The sequence below is a fragment of the Microplitis demolitor genome, chromosome 3 (genome assembly GCF_026212275.2).
Source record: "Microplitis demolitor isolate Queensland-Clemson2020A chromosome 3, iyMicDemo2.1a, whole genome shotgun sequence".
Classification (NCBI taxonomy): Eukaryota; Metazoa; Arthropoda; class Insecta; order Hymenoptera; family Braconidae; genus Microplitis; species Microplitis demolitor.
The window spans coordinates 20,914,176-20,933,971 of record NC_068547.1 but is presented as its reverse complement, the minus strand read 5'-3'; the positions used below and the strand labels follow the sequence as shown (position 1 = coordinate 20,933,971).

The window sequence follows — 19,796 nt, the reverse complement described above, 5'->3', positions numbered from 1 at the left end:
CTCAGATTAATTTATCCTTATAAATATGTAATATATTGTATACTTTTTTTATATATGAATTTTAGAGTAAAAAACTGGAAGTTAAAAAATTTATAAATAAAAAAACTTAATTTTTTAAATTTCCCGCGTTTTTGTAAAAAAATTCAAACGATCATATTAGCTGACAGTCACATGATAATACGTCAGACAAAACGTCACGACCAATAAAAATGAAGTAACCAAAGCGCACACGCAAGTCGCCATTTATATTCGGCAGCTTGCCCTTCAAACGACACTATTTCCTCAGTTGTTCAAGTGATCACCGGCTTAATTCGCTGTTACGTAAGTGCACCACACTATCAATTAACATTAACATTAAAATAAAAACTACCGCATATGAATTATTTATCCGCGGATTATCACGCCACTGCATTCAATTACATTTAAATATTTAAATCCCTGTCACAATTAATCCGCAAAATTCAAAAAACATAACACGATCATAAAACACTAAAAAATGGTCGCCGCTTCAAGGGCACGGTCGTCTAATTTTAAATTATTTTATTTCTTTTTTATTTAATTACGTCAATTAAATTAACATCAAATTACTAAATCACTTTAATTGTTTCGCTTAATTAAAAATCACCGAATCCATTTACTATTTGAATTTTTTTTATATAAATCTTAAAATTAACAGTTTTATCCTACGTGCCCAGAATCACGTTACATTCGGCCATTAAGAAATATCTAAAAACCATATATTAAATGTATGAATATATGTAGCTGACAATTATCAATTTTTTAATTTTTTAATAAATTCAAATGTATCAGGATAAAAATTCAAAAACACATATTTGAAAATTTGAAAAAATGTTCGCGCATTTTTTCAAGTTCATTATTTTAATTTATTTATTTAAAATATATAATTTGTCTGATGTCTGCAACATTCACACTCATTTCAAATGTGACATAGTCTATTGTTATCTAAGTCTAGGACACATTGCAAAATTATTTGACAATTTTGTGACGCAATAGTTTTGATTTATAATTAAATTTAATTTAATAGACACGTCATTACTCTATCAAGTAAAACTTAATCAACATTTTATTTTATTCTACCGGTGAACCAATAAATCTCAATTTAAATTTAAATAATAAAATTGAACTAAAGTAATATCTATTGACGTTTATAATTAACGGGGTGTGGTTATTTAAAAATAAAATCTTTTGAAATATATACATATATATATTTTTTGATTACGTGACATTCGTGGTACACTACATCATCTGGCATGCTCGAAGTATTGATCTAGAGATGGTTACAGCTGGGGGTTATATATATGTAATCTGCGCCGTGACATTCTGCCCCACTGGCAATGGCTGACGTCTAAATAGTTTAAGTTAAAAAAAAAAATCTGACCTTGCACGACCTCTGTACTTGAAGGAGATCAGGAGTAAATTTCAAACTCTGTCCCATCCTATTCATTCATACGATATTTTATTCCTGGGAAATTCAAACTTCAGTACCAGTAGAAATCATAAATTATAAAAGATTTAACTGATAATTATTCAAGGACTTTAAATAATTGGTAGTAATTAATAATTAGTCGAGTTTTGTCTTGAGTATTCAAATATTTTTTAAAATAAATTTCCTACAGATTTAAATTATAGTCAGGGAATTTGAATTTCGGCGGAGAAATTTTTGAAAATTTCTATGTCAGACTTCAGATAATTATTTATTATTTTTTTTTATTTTGTCATAATTACGAATTTAAAAATTAACAGGAATTTTTTTTCTAGACACTAAAACTTATAAATCATGAGTAAAATTGGAATCAACGGATTCGGACGTATCGGACGTCTCGTCTTGAGAGCATCAATCGAACGTGGTGCACAGGTCAGTGATAAGCACTTGATTATATAAATAAATCATTAAATTTATCTAGTCATTCATTATTTTTTATTATCTATTAATGAATCAGGTCGTTGCTGTAAATGACCCCTTCATCGGCTTGGACTACATGGTCTACATGTTCAAGTATGACTCAACCCACGGTAGATTCAAGGGCACCGTCGAGGCAGTAGACGGATGTTTGGTTGTCAACGGCAACAAAATCGCCGTATTCAGCGAGCGCGACCCCAAAGCCATTCCATGGGCCAAAGCTGGCGCTGAGTACGTCGTTGAGTCTACTGGAGTCTTCACTACCATTGACAAGGCTTCAGTAAGTTAATTGTTCAGTTGCCTCACCTCAGTTATTTTAAATACCTATAAATACTCTCCTACTTATAATGAACTTGTTTCATTTATTTATTTATTTATTTTCACATTTAGGCTCACTTGGAAGGTGGCGCCAAGAAAGTTATCATCTCTGCACCATCTGCAGATGCACCAATGTACGTTGTCGGTGTAAATCATGAAACCTATGACCCAAGCAACAAAGTCGTGTCAAATGCCTCTTGCACAACCAATTGTCTTGCTCCATTGGCTAAGGTCATTCATGACAACTTTGAAATTGTTGAAGGTCTCATGACTACTGTCCATGCAACAACTGCTACTCAAAAGACTGTTGATGGACCATCTGGAAAGGTTTGTTAAATAAATCACTGATTACTAAATTTAAGGAGTCATCCTTGGAAAAAAATCAATAATAAAAAAATGTCAATGGCATTGATGATTTTTTTTTTTTCTAACCCTTGGGTGACACTTTAATTAGCACCTTGGCCTGTCTAATTTTTATCTATCTAATTACTATTTTATTATATTAGTTGTGGCGTGACGGACGTGGTGCTGCACAGAACATTATCCCCGCAGCAACTGGTGCCGCAAAAGCTGTTGGCAAAGTTATCCCAGCATTAAACGGCAAACTCACTGGTATGGCATTCCGTGTCCCAGTTGCAAACGTATCCGTCGTTGACTTGACAGTCCGTCTTGGCAAACCAGCCACCTACGACGCAATCAAGGCCAAGATAAAGGAAGCTGCTGAGGGACCACTCAAGGGCATCTTGGGCTACACCGAAGACGATGTTGTGTCATCAGACTTTATCGGTGACAACCACTCCAGTATTTTTGATGCCAAGGCTGGAATTCCATTGAACGACGGCTTTGTCAAGCTCATCTCTTGGTACGACAATGAGTTCGGTTACTCTAGCCGTGTCATTGATCTTATCAAGTACATGCAAACTAAAGATTAAATTTCTCCATCTTTAAATCTTGAGATGATTCATCAGCAGTCATTATTGTTATCGATATGATGGATTGTCATTTAAATGCAGCGATGATGAGAGTACGATTAAATAATAGCCGTAGAAAAAAAATTTAAGAGAGAGAACGAGAGAAAAAGAAAGTTCAGCGAGAAGCAGATGTTTAAAAAGCTTTTCATCATCAGTTAATAATAGAGTTGATAATAATAAGATATATGGAAAGCATTATTTTAAATCATCAAAGTTCAAAGCAGTTTAAATAATAATAAATTATTAAATATTTTATCAACTATATTTAATTACAGTTGATTTAAATCACATCGATGCTATTCATTATGTATTTCCTATCGTCGTTGTTCATCGATATTTAATTTTTATTTTAAAAATCAATAAATATCAACTATAAATTAATTACTTACCTCTTTCATTTTTTCCATCAACAGTTTCCTGTTTTTTTTTTAAGTATTTAAGGCTACAAAAAATTAATTTTAAATGTTGCATAGGTCAGTTATAAGTTAAATTATTTTTTTTTAACAATTACGACATTAATTATGATTTTAATCTAGAAATAAATATATTTTTCATTTATATTTTCTTGAAATTAATTTCTCTCGACATTAATATAATTTTAGAGCCACTACATGACATTTAGTTTACCAACCGTTGGATTTTTTCCTGTGAAATTGTTCTTATCAACAGTCATCTTTTAATGAGTGAACGTAGCAGACATCAGATAAATTTTAAATTATTGATAAATATATAAATAATTTAAAAAATAATATTTATAAAAATGCACTCGTTAATTTAAAAATTTTTTAAATGCACATTTTTTAAAAATTCATTTTAGTAATTATTTACTCTATTCATTAATAATTTAAAATTTATCTGATGCCTGCTACATTCACATATTTATTGCGCTTCCAAATTTTTATAAAAAAAATATTTAAAATTTTAAAACTGCAGTGTAGTCAGTTATTAAAAAAAATACTGACAGTAGCAGACATTAAAAAAATTATTATTTTTAAATAAAAAAATACTTGCAGAAAACAATTTTAAAAATTGCGCATGAAAAATTAAAAAAAAACATTTGCGCGCATGGTCTAAAAATTTTATTTTACTTACAACTGACACTGATAAAAATTAAAAAATTGTCTGTCTACTTTCAGTATCATAAAAAAAATATATAGTATACATATAAATATATATATACAATACATGTATATACATCAGCTGACAGTGATAATTTACCGGTTTAGTGAATTTGCTCTAAACTCCAAAATCCAAGTCCATTTAAATGGTTATTATTTTATTTATATTAAAAATATTAATTACTTGTAATTATAATAACAATGACGTAATCGTTTATTAAATAAAAGTTAAATCTAAGAAATTTAAGTTGTTGATAACCAAGTTAACAGTATAAATGTACATGGATCTCGAGTTGATCATCAATACGAGGATAAAAATGGCGGATGTTGGAAATAGTTTAGAGTAATAGGGGTCATGTAGTTGTGTCTTAAATAAAACTATAAAAAATTTTGTGATTAAATATAAACAAGTATTTAAATTTTGATAATTTTCTTATGTACTGGTGAGTTTATTTAAACCAGAGTTATGTCTACGAGTTATAATATTTACATGTAAATAAAAGTCTACGCAGTAGGAAGTAGGTATTTAATTATTTATTAAAATATCTATTGTATCCGGTTTATTTAATTTTTATTTGTGGATTTGTAGGACGAGCCAACGTTATCAGCTGCCTCTACTTTACACTTAACGAGAGTTTCTTTTATTGACTGTTATTTTCGTTTAACAAAAACATAAAAAAATACATAATGAATTGGGAATTTATTTCCGAAGCAAATGCTCACCTGACAGAGACTGAATTACGTTATTACGGTGATATATTTTTGTATTGTTGTGACAACACGGATCCTGATAATGTCCCGGTTGTCAAGGCTGCTGAGTTATTTCGTTCTGCAAATTTACCTCGAGATATAACTATTAAGGTAATTGCTGGAGATAATACTGTATATTACGCAATTTATATTATGGAAGTTACTTAAACTGGTGATTTAATTGAATATATTATGTGGGTATTTCATTATTATCATTGTTGTATTTGTGTCGTAGATACTGGACATATGTGTGGGTTCAAAAGTAAACAATCATATGGGCAGAAAGCAGTTTTACGCAGCATTAAAATTAGTTGCTGCGCATCAAGCTGGTTTGGATATACACCGTGATATGACTATTAATTCATTGGAAATGGCAACACCGTTACCGAGATTCTCGTGGCCTACGTCTGGTGACGAGGACACAAGCGAAAGACGTAGTAAAGATTGTATGGTATCTAATGCTAAAACATTGGCTCAATCTGTTGGATTAACTGGATCACATTTACCTGAAAGTACTACAGAGAGTGAGAGTGACGCTGAATCTCCTCGAGAAACTGGTGGCAGTACTGACTCACCTACGCCCACGAATAGTGTAACGCAAGAGCGGATAATTGACGGATTGATGGTTGGAGATACCATTTTAGATTCAGCCTCTGGTAGCTGGCAAGGTCTCTTGGTGTCCGAAGAACAACGACAGCTGCTGGGTACCGAGGAAGAAAGTTCTGAGCGACACAGCAGCGATGAAGCTGACGGTGATGGAGATGCTTCGAGTTTTCCACCCGAAGAAGTTTGGATTATCAGTGAGGAACAGAGAGATTATTATGCCGCCCAGTTTTCACGATTGCAACCGAATCCGGAGGGTTTGTTGGCTGGTTCGGTTGCCAGGACATTCTTTGAAAAATCGCGACTGCCGGTTGCTGAACTGAGACGGATTTGGCAGCTGGCAGACGTCACCAGAGACGGAGCATTGAGTTTACAGGAATTTTATGTTGCAATGCATCTTGTTGTGCTGAGGAGAAATCACGTTCCACTACCGGATTCATTGCCACCTAGTTTGGCATTTACATTGACAGTACCACCGCCACCGTTACCAGCTTTAGCTTCAGTTGTCGCTGCTGAAGTATCGCCTCCTCAGCCTCCTCCTCCGCCACCCCCAACACCTCCAACTCAAACCAATACGCAGATAAGTCAATCTCAATCTCAGTCTCAAACTCAAGGCTCGCCTGACTCACGTACCACTGGTACAACGTTAATCTCAAACACGGCAGTCAACACCCGAGAAAAAAACAAAGAATGGACTAAATTTGTTGATTCTCCAACTGGTAGTGCGGGTGCTCTAGCAAGTCCCGGACCAAAGCCAAAATTTATAGTTAATTTTGACTTACAAAAAGCTGCAGTTGAACGAGATCCAAAGATTCTACATCCGGTCCCACTCAGACTGACACCTGAGGCCGCTATTTTGGCTTCCACCGCCAATGGAAATAATAGCACCGCTGGATTAGTTGATGAAGATGTTCTGCTGTCGGCTGTAAACCTAGGACAGAGATCGCTCAATAAAAAATCACTTAACTCAAATGACGACGGTCTCGCCGTCACGCCGAAAAAAGAACCACCTCCGCCACCACCTCCTAGACCGTACAGAACTCACACTCGGAGCTCTAGTCTCGATCTTAATAAATTAGGTATTTAAATGCAATATACAAATAATAAAAAGCTACTAGTATTACTACTATTATTGTTATTATTTTTTTTTTAATTATTATTATTATTTAATTTTATATTTCGTCAGGTAAAAATGGACAAAATTTTTTAGGTGCTCCGCCTTCAGTGCCACCGAGAATCTCACCAGGAGTTGTAAGTTTTTAAAAATAATAAATAAATATATTTTTTTATAAAACTGCTTTAATGTACTTTAAGAGTTCACCGAGAAAACTAGTCGGACAGAAAAGTGAATGTGATGATCAAAGAATAACAACTGAAAATCCAAGTTTCGTTGCTGATTTTTCCCATTTCTCTCCCAAGAGCGAAGATGTCGCAAATCTAGAGACCGCTCCAGCGAACCAAAGTCAACAGTTTGCTGGAGTTTGTGGTGCTTTCCATATTTATCGTAAACCTAGTCCCAGTAAGAATCATCAAATATATATTTCACCCAATATATAACAAACATATAATAATAATAATTTTTTTTAGAACCTGGAGAAGGTGAAGAAGAAGGAAAAGATGACACTGACGACAGTAAAAGTCTGACTCTAGAGGAGTTGAGAGAAAAAAATTCCGAGCTGAGACTCGTATGCGAAGAACTGACCCGCGAATTGGCCGGCGCGCTTCAAGAACGAATTAATTTACGTGCTAAATTGCTTCTTATAACTTGATCCTGCATTTCATCGCTATCTCTCCTCCATTTCCGGCACTCAGGCGCTGTGGTTGTCCGCCCATACTTGCAGTCACGTTCTCGTTCGCTTTCCTCATAAAAAAAAAGTCAATCTTTACTCCCTTCTATATTTTTTTTACTTGCACTTATAACTGCTCGTAAATATTTTTAAAAATAACAATCATAATATAAATGTCGAAAAAGTGCTAAAATACTTTAGATATTTTATTTTTTCTTTACTTTTGTTTATTAAATTATGACACAAAGTGTTGATAGGAAAATTTAAAATACTATTATTGGTACTGAGTAAAAAAAAAAGTAAATATTAATATTGCATTACGAATTAAAAAAAAACGTGATAAATAATTTAAATACAGTATCAATAGACTTTATCGATTAAAGTCAAAATGTATTTTCGTAAGCTATTAAAAAAAAGTCTAATCAAATGTTTCTGTATGTATCGTAAAAGATATAGTTAGCTGTTGATGTTTTCTACATATACATTATTATCAAATAAATAATATCATTAATTTAAAAAAAAAAAAAGAAAAAATGACAAGTAAACAAATTAAATTAACTTTATCATTATGTATTTGTATATATGTATTAGTCTAGATATGAAATAAAAAAAACAGAGATACAAAAAATAATAATTATAAATATTACGAGAAATGTATAGCTCTCGTCACTGGGATTGATTCCCCTGATAGTTAATTCTATTTGATGTAATTAAATTAATTATAAATGATATAATAAACTACAATTTAAATTTATTTATTTATATTTTTTTTTTATGATACTGAAGTTAGCTGACGTCTAATAATTTCTGGATTTTTTTCAAGATAGTGAATTATAAAATATAAGTATTCAAAAAAATTTCACCTATGGTTTTTTAGATTTTATACATGTGCATATTTTTTGTTTGATTTTTTTTTGTAATTGATTTGAAAAAAAAAAATCCAAAATTTTTTAATTGTCTACTAACTTCAGGATCTTTTTTTTTTCAAAGCACTTATGAATATTTCGCGTCTATCACCTGTGTGATAAAATATTAAATAAATTGTGGATTAAATTTATATAAAATTGTGCCATATATTAAATGATATTTTATTTATAAATAAATATATCAATATCTTTCTGTGATCCTGAAGTTAGAAGACATTTAACAATTTTTTGACTTTTTTTTCACAAACTAATAACAAAAAAAAAAAAAAAAAAAAATTTGCACATGTAGATAATTAAAAATTCTATAGGTGCAGTTTTGTGAAATATTTTTTTTTTATAATACATCTTTTCTAAAAAGAATCCAAAAATTGTCAGACGTCAGCTAACTTGAGTATCATTATCTCGCTTGGGATTGCCAATAAAAATATTTTGCTAAAACTGATCTATTGGACACTTAAAATGAATCAAATCAGTAAACTTTTGTATATAAATTATGTATACATTCTTTTTAGTAAATAATATATCAACTTTAAAATATTTTATTGAATTTTATTTTGTAAAGCTTAAATAAAATGATCCTGGAGCAGACAATTAGTAATTTTCGAATTTGTGTTTTCAACAATTTAATTTAAAAAAAAAATATGCACTTATAGAAAATTTAAAAAACTCCAAGTGCAATTTTTTTTTTTAAATTTATCGTTATGGAAAATATGAGTGTCAATGTGACAGACGTGCGACGATTTATAAATTTTAAGTAAATAAATAAATTAATTAAAGTAATGAAATTTTAAAAAATACGCGCGCTGATTTTTCAATTATTTAAATACGCAGTTTTTCATTTTTTTTCTATTCACATTTTGTTTTTCTATTCAAAAATTTTTTAAATTGACACTTGTCTGTTACATTCACACTCATATTGAAAATATTCAAAAATTATTAGATGTCAGCTAATTTCAGTATCATTAAATAAAATAAAAAGAAACAGCTACAATGTATAATTTATAATCTTAGCAATTGTCAACTTACTATTACATTTAACAATAAGTCAAAAATTTTATGTTTAATTCTTCAACCTGTATTTTTTTCGCGCGACAAAATTCAAACTGTTAATTATTACAAACAAAAATGACATCAGACAAATTCAAAAATATAAATAAATACAGAAAATAATTAAAAAAATAATATTTAGAAAAAATGCACTTATTAATTTCAAAATTTTTTAAATGTGCATTTTTCTTTATTTTATTTTATTAATTATTTACTCTATTTATTAATAATTTTAAATTTTTATGTCTGCTACATTCACATTCATACAAAAATATTACAATCCAAATAAATAATTTAAAAAATATCAAACTCTATCATTATTTCATTGTCATATATAAACTATTTATCAAAAATTAAAATCTATCGAATTAAAAATCGAACACTTCCAACCAATAGCAACCTGGTACTTTTAAAAACCAGCCAATGAACGCATGATTCCATTTTACATTCGATAGACTTCGACTATCAACTAACTTCAAATTCTTATCACATCTATTTTTACCACAAAAATATATTATTAATAAATACTTAAACTTTTAAATAATTTTTCGCCATATATAAAATATAACAACTTATTCATCAATTCCAATCATCAATTATTTAATTAACCAGTAAGTTTCATCAGTTTTATTTGACAAAATAAATTTTCAAACTATTGATTTTTATTTTTTTTCATGTTAACCTTCAGACGTCCTATTTCAGGAACCTAGGATATCTCCATCAGTGATTACGAAATTTCATGTTTGTATTGCGAACGTTTACTGGGTGTGGACGTCTAACGTTTTACGTCTGTCGGTCTTTTATTCTCCGACACAGTCTAGTTCTGTCCGCACGTATCTGCTCGCCTCTACCTTTGACAGTAAAAAAATTCTTCAAGGTCAGAAATTTTAACGTATATATTTTCACATCTATAATTATATTAATTAAAAACTTGAATATTTAATTGTTACAGGGTAAAAATAAATTTTTAACATAAATTATTTATTAATAATAACTGTGTTAAGTCAACACTGCACGTGACAATCTGCCTACGTGATATAATACATAAATAATAATAATGGTAGAAAAACAATTATTAGAAAAAGTTATTGCAACTTTGCAATTACCAGCAGTTGTAGCATTTGGTAATCCATTATTAGATGTCGTATCTAATATTCAAGATGATAATTTGTTGGAAAAATATAAACTTAAAGTTGACAGCGAAATTGAACTGTCGGAGGATATCATTCAGGAAATTTTAGCTGATTTGCCTACTGAGTAAGTTATTTATTAATTAATTAATTAATCATATTTTAATTTAGTTTATTTTATTGTGTTGTTATTTGACAGCTGGAAGCAAAGAGTAGCTGCTGGAGGATGTGCACAAAATACTGCAAGAATTTTACAATGGCTTTGTGGTGGTCCAAAAATTCCGCATGTTGTAATTTATTGTGGTGGTATAGGAAATGATTCACGCGGTACAACTTTGGAAAAATTAGTTAAATCTACTGGGGTTGAAACACGGTATAATTAACACATATTATTTATAGATTTAAAAAAACACTAGCTATTTAAAAATATTTATTCAAAAATATGACACACAATTGCTATATATTTTATTTACTTTTAAAATTATTTACTCAACTAATTTAGAAATTTATTTATTGAAGTCATCAGTAGAAAATCCAAATTTATATTTCTGAAAAATTTACTTTTGCTTATAACTCAGCACGAAATATACAAATTTTATGAATTAGGACATGTCAGTAACTGGTACATTTGAGTAATCACATGAAACTGCTCTGTATTTATGTGAAAATTGAATTTATTAACAGCAAAATCAATTAATTAAATTATTAGAAGCATCAAATAAAATAATGCGTTTAAAAATTAATATATAAAATATTTCCCATAGTCACTAATTAGGTAATTTATCTTCGTCATCATTAAATTTTATTTCATCATCCTTGTACTTTAACCCGCACCTAAGAAGTACGTCAGCTTTAGTAATAAGCATTAAGGCTAGATCTTTATCATGCTCTAATCTTATCACTTATCTACTGCTTACGTCTTTCATTATTTTCGGACACTGATAACTCTTACAATTGTTATAAATAATATAATTTTTATTTAAGGTATGCTCTACATCCTGACCTTCCAACAGGAATAGCCCTGTCATTATCAAGAGACTCATCAAGAAGTCTGATTGCTAACTTAGGCGCTGCTGGTGTTTATTCACTAGATGATTTGAAAAAAGCAAATTTGCCATGGGATACTATTAAAATTGTTTATATCGAAGGGTTCTTTCTAACTCATGGCCTTGATGTCGCCAAAGAAGTTGTCCGATTGACACAAGACAAAAATATTATCATCGCTTTTAATATCAATGGCGAGTATATGGTCCAGGTAAATTACATAATTAATTAATGCATTAATTAATTAAATACGTTTATTACAAGATGTAAATAAAATTTTTTTATTGATTAAGGATCATCATGCAGCAGTATGTGAGATGGTCGGACTATCTAAAATAGTATTCGGTAACGCACGTGAAATGACAGCACTTGCAAAAGCGCTGAATATTAAATTTGACAACGTAGCAGATATTCCGTTTCTTTTGAACAGCTCTAAGCGTGTAACTGTTGGTGTATCTAGTACTGAACGAAGTAAAGATGATTGGTTAGCTGATAATGATATATTTGTCATGACACAAGGCGGGTCTGCTCCTGCTATTGTCGTTTGGGGACAAGGAAATTCAGTCCAAGTATTTAAATTATTTAAATTAACTTAATTATTTATTTATTTGATAATTAAATATTGTCTTGATAAATAGGTACAGCCGGCAAAACCAACAAGTCCAGTAGTTGATGCAACTGGTGCCGGTGATGCTTTGGTTGCTGGTTTTCTAGCCGGAGTGCTTTCTCAGTGGGACCCAAAGTCTTGCTTAGAGTGCGGATGTAAAACTGCTGGAATGATGGTCACAAGACTGGGTGTTACTCTTCCAGATGTTGTCCCCGATGATTTATTAAATTAATTTGACAAACTCGTAATTAAAATAGCCGGAGTTACTTATTCGATTAATTATTTTATTTATTTATTATTGTTTAATATATATTTTAATTAAGTATTAACATGAGATTTTTAGTAATACTTGTGTGTGTGTTAAATATTTTCATTTTGAAAGTAGTCTTTGGCACTTTCTATAAAGTACAAATAAAGTATTATTATTAAATGTTTATTTGCTTAAAAACATTTTATTTACTCAGTACTATCCAGAGAGTAGGGAATACAGTCTATATAGCAGACAGTACTGTCTGAAATTTTTTTTTTCACAAAAGTAATCAGTACTATCATAGAGAATAGCCACTACTATATTGTTTTTTCCGTGTACACACCGAAAAAAATCTAAAAAATGGTTCAACCTGCAGGACAACCCCAAAATTTCCCGTACATTTTACTGAAAAAAAAAGAAAAACAATTTTTGCCCGACTGAATTTTCTATAGAATTTTTTAGACGGCGATCCTGGTAAAATTTAAGGCACACGGAAGGGAAAGAAAACTTTTTTTCTCAGCATCGTCGGTTGTCTGCTGCTTCCATAATATTTTACTGCATTGATAAAAAAAAAAAAAGTGTTCTTTTGTAAACATAAAATATTTGAATTATTGTGTTAAATATTTATTAAATATTGAATCGTTTACATCAGATTGATGTTCATATATTAAAATATATAATATATTTATTTTTTTAATTTATTAATATTGCTACAAGAAAAGTATTATACAGTAATGAAAGTACGGAAATTTGAGCAATAATAATTATTAAAAAATAAATACATTACAATAATATTGTTTTTGTATTTTATATAAGTAAGAAGACCCTATTACTTTATTTTTAATACAGTAAAATTTATAGTACAAGAGGAAAAATATTTAATAATAATATAATATGTATATAATATGATAAAATGTATTGATAAAAATTTACATATTATTTATTTATACTTTTAATAAGTGTAATTGTAAATATTGGTTTAGATTTTTTGTCATTATGGATTTTCATGACAGATTTATATTTATTTGTTTAAAGAACACCAACTTTAAATTTAAAGTTTTTTTAAAACGATTTAAAACTTTCAGACTCTATTTTTTATAATTATTTTAATAAGAAGGAAGTATTAGCTGCGCATTTAAAACTGTTAGTAAAAATAAATTCATCGGTGGAGAACACATTGATTTTAGATAATCAAGAGAAAAAAATTTATTTATACTAATATAATTACCAATTAAGGGCATTCTTAGACAGTGCTCCCCTTTTTTTTTAAATTTTCAATGACTCAACTGTCATAAGCCTATCAAAATTTTATCAATTAATTAAAAGAAAAATTAGAACCTTAATTAAAGAAAATAAAAATTTCGCCGAAATATAGAATTTAAAAAAAATTACTTGCAGTTTTTATCAGTTAGATGTCAAATGAAATTTGGTAACTAAATTTTAGTCTATAAAAATTTTAAATTCTAATTATAAAATAGACATAAAGATTTTGCTAAAATTCATTTTTCAAATTTCGCTTAACTCCCCATTGACATCAACTTTTAAAAATCTATACCTCAGCGAAATTGTCCTTTTTTCAATTAACGCTCTAATTTATTTAAAAATTAATCGATAAAATTTTGATGAGCTTACAGTTGAGTCATTGAAATTTTTTAAAAAGTGAAGGGCAGTAACTGAGAATTCCTTAAATATTCACACACTGCTTTGAGCATTTTTATCACATCATCATTAAACAGCAAAAATAAAATTAAATGCCCGCGTATTCATTTAAATTAAATATTCATATAAACCACTGGTATCTCAACTACTCGTATACTTAAGCTGTCAAGTAATTAATCATATAATTATAACTATTATTATTAAATATAAAATAATTTGGCACTACATGAAGCTCAATGGCAGCCCGCTGCCTCAAAAATGCCGCTAATTTTAAATAAAATCCGGTAAATATTTGGGATATAAAATAAAAAAAAATGGTAATTAAAATAAAGTCATAATAATGTGAAGTAAAATCGGTAATAATAGTTAGCAATGATATTGATTGAATTTATTTAAATATGAATTACGATAGCTATCAGGTGTGTTGATTTTTTCCTTTGCATCTGAATCGTTCCTCCAAATATCCCGGGATCTGAAATTAATTTTATCTTGATATATCTTTTTTCTACTGTAATCACTCGATATAATTAATTAGCGGTCAATAAATTAGGTCAGTATCAATTGTTACAAATGACTTTGATAACTCTTTAGCGAAGGAATAAATAAAAATAATAATAATTATAATAAATTGATGGATAAAACCAAGCATGTAGCAATTAAATTAATTCGATAATAAAATACTCTGTCGTACGACGTATATTGTTTGTTATAGTACGTTAAACATATATATGTAAACATACATATATGCATATTAACTTGCTCTCGGGTTATTAATCAATACCCGATATGTCGGTTAAAAAAAAATTCATGTCATTGTTAAGATTTATTTATTTAATTAATAAAAGAAAAAAGTTAAAATATTATTCAATAGCATTTCCAATTAATAATTAATTATTTTTTATATTAAGTTTTGATTATGAGTGGAATGACGTGAAGTTAAAATAAAAAATTAATTGGTAAAAAGATAATTAATATTTATGAGAGTTAGGAAAGCCATGAATAACAAGAAAGGAATAATATGAAGAAAGGAAAGAAAATTTTCTATTCAAAATTATAATTAATTTTAAAATAGACAATCAATGAGGAGCGATTGATTACAAGCTGAGAATGAGGGTATTTTTATTAGTAATGGTTGATAAAAAAAATAAAAAAAAATTTAAGTTATGACGATAAGCTGGAAATAAGTACGCCGCTTAATTTTTTTTCTTTCCTTCCGTCGTCATGTAGTGCGATGTCATACTCATACATTACGGATAGTTAATCTAAACTACAGAATTATCATTGTTTTTTACGATTGCATTGGAATTAGCTTCTACCTTTGGTTTTGGCCGGTGGGTATCCACTGCATCTATTGGTAACCGAATCCGTTCTACCTTACAACCGTACGCAACTGGCGTTAGTTTTAAAATTGTATGCAAAGGTACTTGTAAGTATGGTAACTCATCTATGGAAATAAATATTTTAATAGTATAATTATTAGGTGAATTAGTCAGCTATTAATATTGATATTGATGAAAAATTACCAGCATTCTTGTCAAGAAAATAAGCAAGTAAGCAACGCAGTACAGCTTGATGAGTAACAACTAAAACATTTCCTTGTCTTTCAAGTTCCATTATCACTGGCTCAAGCCGCGCTACTAAGTCTTCATAACTCTCGCCTCTTGGATAACGGTATGAAAATTTATTTTGGTCCCGTGCGGCAAAATCTGTTGGATATTTACTGGATATTTCTTCATAAGTCATTTCTTCACATATTCCCTATGAAAGTAAATAAATTAAGTCTTAAATATATTAAAACTAAATTCTTAATAAAAATGATAAATCTTACAGCATCAATTTCATTTAAAGCTTTCCACCTTTCTTGAGGAGCATTAACGTCAGCAGCAGTTTGAATTGTTCTTTGCAACCAGCTGGTCCATACACGTAAACCCTGTATGTCCTGTTCATCAATAAATTCGGCAAGTGCTTTAGCGTATTGTCGTCCACGATCACTGAGATCAGGGTCACCACCTATTCTCCCATCCAAGTTCAACATACTCTCGCCGTGCCTCGTCAAATAAATAGTACGTGGTATAATGTGTATGTTCATCAAATAATAAACTATTCTACTTTGTATATGACCCTCATGTTTAAACACCAATACCTTTTCACCGGTATTGTATATCTTCATAAATGACAAATTGCTCTCTTTACTTTCATCAAGTGGATTATATTTCTCCTGATAATGTTCAATTCTCAACATAAAATCTGCTAGTACTTCTTCTTTATTCATATTTGCATAATCTGGACTGCTTACCTTTACCTAAAAAATTTCATTTTTCATCATTACATAAAATAATATTTTATATAAATACCCTAATAGCTCAATTTGCTTAGAAAAAGTTTTCTTTAATTTTTCGTCAAATGTTCGTCAACTACGGGTTTTTCTGTTTTTGATGACAATCTACTATACAATTTAACATAAATTTACTATCCGAATTATAATACAAATTAACTTCAAAAGTTGTATACAAATTGCCATCAAAAACGAAAAATTAAAAAAAAAGTTACTTCTAAATTGAGAAAAAATTAACCAAAAATTTTTCTTTACAACTTTTGCTGTCAAATTGTCGGCAAATTCGGGTAACAAATTAATGTCAATTTAAAGCTAAAGTGGCTATTAGGGTATATACTTAAAATAAATTAATACACTACCTCCATGATATTTTGTTCAACGATTTCCGGGTCATCACAAATAGACTCAACAAAAAATAATTTAAAACCCATTTTTTCTACAACAATGTTATGGATCATTTGTCTCCTCTCAATGGTCGAATTGGTAGCATCAAAAACAGCAACTTCCCCATCACCACTCTCCAGCCATTGACAAACGTCATTGAGAGCATCAACAGCACACTGGGTTCTTATAGCCATAGCTTTAATATTATCAGGACGAAAAAATTCATGGCATTTATATGCTGTGGTAGCATGTCGTCGATATTCACCTAAATTGAAGACCTTGGTATTTATACCAATCCAGTTTAAATATCTACATAATTTTTTTGATATATATGTCTTTCCACGTGCTGGCAAACCGACCATTGCTATTACATGAGGTTTGTTTACAAAATTAGCTCGTTCACCTGTCAAAAAATAATAATTATTAATTTTTAAAAATAAACCAATTAAATTTATTCAAATATTTAAGTTTCGTGTTATCATTCATAAAGATAAAAAAATATATATGATAAATTACTCCGTCCAACGTCCATGTACGCGATAAGATTGACTTAATAACGGCAATAAAAAGCTAAGTAAAATAAAATATAAAATTTATTACATGTAATAAAATTATTTGATAATTTGTCGACAGTTTGTACAGTATAATTATTTTAAAAACTCAATGTCCTTGATATGATATCTAATAAAGTAAGCAATGAGGCTATAGGTTACTCACAAATATCAGTGATGCATAAATAAGAAAAAATGACAATTATTTTAACGCATATGGAAAATGTATACGCATATAATTATTTCTGTTGTTTGTCAATTGACGTAAACGATACTTTGAAAAAATAAAATAAAATATATACAATAACTAGTTATCTATTAGTTAAATAAGTTTCTCAATAGAAAATACAACAAGCGAGTGTCAACAGTAACTCAAGCTACTTTCATTCATTATTATATTGATTAAAATACTTGGCATTTTATATTAATAAAAATTGTGTGATACTGAAAGTAGCAGACATATGACAATTTTTTTTATTTTTGTAAACAAGTTATGTACAAGGAGATAAAATTTTTAAAATATGCGCAAAAATATTTTTTAATTTTTAATATGAAATTTTTATGAGTGTGAATGTAGCAGACATCAGACAAATTTAAAATTATAAATAAATATAGTAAATAATTTACAAAATCATATTTTAAAAAATACACTTATTAATTTCAAAATTTTTTAAATACGCATTTTTTAAAAATTTTATTTTATCAATTATTTACTCTATTTATTTATAATTTTGTTTGATATCTGCTACATTAACACTCATAAATTGTTTCCTGTAAATATTTATGATCCTGAAGTTTCGATAATAAAATTCAAAGAAAAAAAAAATTAAAAATATGCACGTGTAGAAAATTTAAAAAACCATAAGTGCAATTTTTAAAAATAATTTTATTTCTGTAATTTGTCGTTTAAAAAAAATCCAGTTACAACTGACAGCTAATTTCAGTATCACTGAGGTTAGTCGAGGTCTAATAATTTTTGAATTTTTTTAAAAACGAAAAATTACAAAAAAGAAATATTTAAAAAATTGCACCTCTAGCTTTTTAAATTTCCTACATGTACATATTTTTAATTTTTTAAAAAAACAAACCAAAAATTTTCAATTGTCTGCCAACTTCAGGATCATAAATATTTTACTCTTATTTGTACCTAAAAAAAAACAATTTTTAAATGCCTGCTGCTTTCAGATCATAAAAATATAAAAGAACAATAAATAAATATACCTCTGATAGGAAAAGGTTTTGTTTGAATAGTATCTGAGGTCGGTGGTGTATAATGCCCCTCGATTTTACGATCAGTCATCTTGCTCATTGGTAATTTTCTTTAAAAACTGTCACTTCAAATTCAAAAATAAACTATCACTAATTAAACTATCACACAGATACTTTAATAAACTTTTTTAATAATTAACAAAGATCAATAGATCACATATATATAAAATAAAATTTATTATTTTTTTTCTAACCCTCAAATATTCAAAGACAAGACCAATCAAGTGTTGTTGTTTGGTCAATCGCAATAGTTAAAATTATTCATAATTTTGACTATTAATTTAAAATATAACGTTTCTTATTATTATCAATTGAGTGATGACACTTGCAATGATCACTGGAAACTAGTAACCAGTACCAGTTTAGTCTTGCTGATAACCGATGATACCAGAGCTAGAGCTAAGACTCGTGAGAGTGCGTGGTGACTTTAAATTGTAAGCCTTTCGAATGTTCAAACGCACGCGCACTTAAAAAATTATTACTTCACAATTGAAAGAGCGTAATAATATAAATAATAATAAAAAAAAAGTATGTAAGTAATTTACTTACAACCCCGCTAGCTGCGCTTATTATATTTAATTTTAAAGACGTACATTTATATATAATTAAACTCAGTACATGTTTAATTTTTAAATGTTGAATTTATACACATGATCTTGGCAAGATTTAAACTGGATCAAGTGAAACCTGAAAAATTCTAAGTTGACCATGAAATTTAAACTATTCCATTACCGGCAATATTTTAAATTATTTACTACAGCTTAATATAAAAACGTCACTTAATTTTATTGTATTTGCAATAAAAATATTTAAATTTATTTTTAAAAAACCCGGGGTTTTTTACTGATTCAAAAAGAAAGTGCAGTCGAATTTTATGATAAATATCAAGAATAAACTGACGTTAACCAGCGGATTTTTAGCTCAACTGCCGCTGAGAAGCCCCACTGCTGTTACTTAAAATCACGCGACTCGTGTACTCGCCAGTCACCAGTACTTACATCTTTCAAGTTCATATTACATAGATATATATGTATATATATAACTTACGTCACAATCACATACGCTGACTACTCGGGTCTTTTTCTTCCGGCTTGGCGCCGCGTATCATGTACAGAACACTTTTTAT

The 19,796-nt window shown here is 29.1% G+C and overlaps 4 protein-coding genes across 6 annotated transcripts; 3 read left to right on the top strand and 1 right to left on the bottom strand.

The window, feature by feature from the left end:
* The first annotated feature begins 218 nt into the window (after positions 1-218).
* On the top strand, positions 219-3,591 carry LOC103577544 (glyceraldehyde-3-phosphate dehydrogenase). The gene is made up of 5 exons (XM_008558226.2): positions 219-321; positions 1,780-1,876; positions 1,962-2,201; positions 2,312-2,566; positions 2,746-3,591. Exons 2-5 carry the CDS (start codon positions 1,799-1,801, stop codon positions 3,169-3,171), a joined length of 999 nt encoding a protein of 332 aa, XP_008556448.1. The 5' UTR covers positions 219-321; positions 1,780-1,798; the 3' UTR covers positions 3,172-3,591.
* A 708-nt stretch (positions 3,592-4,299) lies between these two features.
* LOC103577542 (ralBP1-associated Eps domain-containing protein 2) lies at positions 4,300-8,222 on the top strand. Of its 2 annotated transcripts, none has more exons than XM_014444247.2 (6): positions 4,300-4,846; positions 4,918-5,189; positions 5,314-6,760; positions 6,892-6,932; positions 6,996-7,200; positions 7,269-8,222. In XM_014444247.2, exons 2-6 carry the CDS (start codon positions 5,016-5,018, stop codon positions 7,448-7,450), a joined length of 2,049 nt encoding a protein of 682 aa, XP_014299733.1. In that variant the 5' UTR covers positions 4,300-4,846; positions 4,918-5,015; the 3' UTR covers positions 7,451-8,222. The 2 variants fall into 2 exon arrangements, with proteins under 2 accessions (XP_014299733.1, XP_014299732.1); XM_014444246.2 differs by having other exon boundaries at positions 4,301-4,846; positions 6,868-6,932.
* A 1,692-nt stretch (positions 8,223-9,914) lies between these two features.
* LOC103577541 (uncharacterized) lies at positions 9,915-12,656 on the top strand. 2 transcript variants are annotated; one of them, XM_008558221.2, is made up of 7 exons: positions 9,915-10,052; positions 10,144-10,318; positions 10,394-10,698; positions 10,771-10,944; positions 11,556-11,826; positions 11,909-12,184; positions 12,254-12,656. In XM_008558221.2, exons 3-7 carry the CDS (start codon positions 10,499-10,501, stop codon positions 12,452-12,454), a joined length of 1,122 nt encoding a protein of 373 aa, XP_008556443.1. In that variant the 5' UTR covers positions 9,915-10,052; positions 10,144-10,318; positions 10,394-10,498; the 3' UTR covers positions 12,455-12,656. The 2 variants fall into 2 exon arrangements, with proteins under 2 accessions (XP_008556443.1, XP_008556442.1); XM_008558220.2 differs by having other exon boundaries at positions 10,130-10,318.
* A 713-nt stretch (positions 12,657-13,369) lies between these two features.
* Positions 13,370-19,628, bottom strand: LOC103577540 (6-phosphofructo-2-kinase/fructose-2,6-bisphosphatase). Its single transcript, XM_008558219.2, has 6 exons — positions 18,623-19,628; positions 16,826-17,253; positions 15,960-16,433; positions 15,655-15,889; positions 15,448-15,575; positions 13,370-14,603 (listed from the first exon to the last, which is right to left on the bottom strand). The coding sequence occupies exons 1-6, from the start codon at positions 18,708-18,710 to the stop codon at positions 14,547-14,549; spliced, it is 1,410 nt and encodes a 469-aa protein (XP_008556441.1). The 5' UTR covers positions 18,711-19,628; the 3' UTR covers positions 13,370-14,546.
* Between the last annotated feature and the right edge of the window lie 168 nt (positions 19,629-19,796).

Excerpts from the sequence above, each read along its gene's own strand:
- LOC103577544 (XM_008558226.2), top strand. The coding sequence starts at position 1,799 with ATGAGTAAAATTGGAATCAACGGATTCGGACGTATCGGACGTCTCGTC. Across the intron at positions 2,202-2,311 it reads CTACCATTGACAAGGCTTCA|GCTCACTTGGAAGGTGGCGC; the intron begins GTAAGTTAATTG and ends TTTCACATTTAG. Across the intron at positions 2,567-2,745 it reads TTGATGGACCATCTGGAAAG|TTGTGGCGTGACGGACGTGG; the intron begins GTTTGTTAAATA and ends TTATTATATTAG.
- LOC103577542 (XM_014444246.2), top strand. The coding sequence starts at position 5,016 with ATGAATTGGGAATTTATTTCCGAAGCAAATGCTCACCTGACAGAGACT. Across the intron at positions 6,933-6,995 it reads CGAGAATCTCACCAGGAGTT|AGTTCACCGAGAAAACTAGT; the intron begins GTAAGTTTTTAA and ends ATGTACTTTAAG. Across the intron at positions 7,201-7,268 it reads TTATCGTAAACCTAGTCCCA|AACCTGGAGAAGGTGAAGAA; the intron begins GTAAGAATCATC and ends AATTTTTTTTAG.
- LOC103577541 (XM_008558221.2), top strand. The coding sequence starts at position 10,499 with ATGGTAGAAAAACAATTATTAGAAAAAGTTATTGCAACTTTGCAATTA. Across the intron at positions 10,699-10,770 it reads TTAGCTGATTTGCCTACTGA|CTGGAAGCAAAGAGTAGCTG; the intron begins GTAAGTTATTTA and ends GTTATTTGACAG. Across the intron at positions 12,185-12,253 it reads GACAAGGAAATTCAGTCCAA|GTACAGCCGGCAAAACCAAC; the intron begins GTATTTAAATTA and ends CTTGATAAATAG.
- LOC103577540 (XM_008558219.2), bottom strand. The coding sequence starts at position 18,710 with ATGAGCAAGATGACTGATCGTAAAATCGAGGGGCATTATACACCACCG. Across the intron at positions 16,434-16,825 it reads TTGAACAAAATATCATGGAG|GTAAAGGTAAGCAGTCCAGA; the intron begins GTAGTGTATTAA and ends GAAATTTTTTAG. Across the intron at positions 15,576-15,654 it reads TTTTCTTGACAAGAATGCTG|ATGAGTTACCATACTTACAA; the intron begins GTAATTTTTCAT and ends TTATTTCCATAG.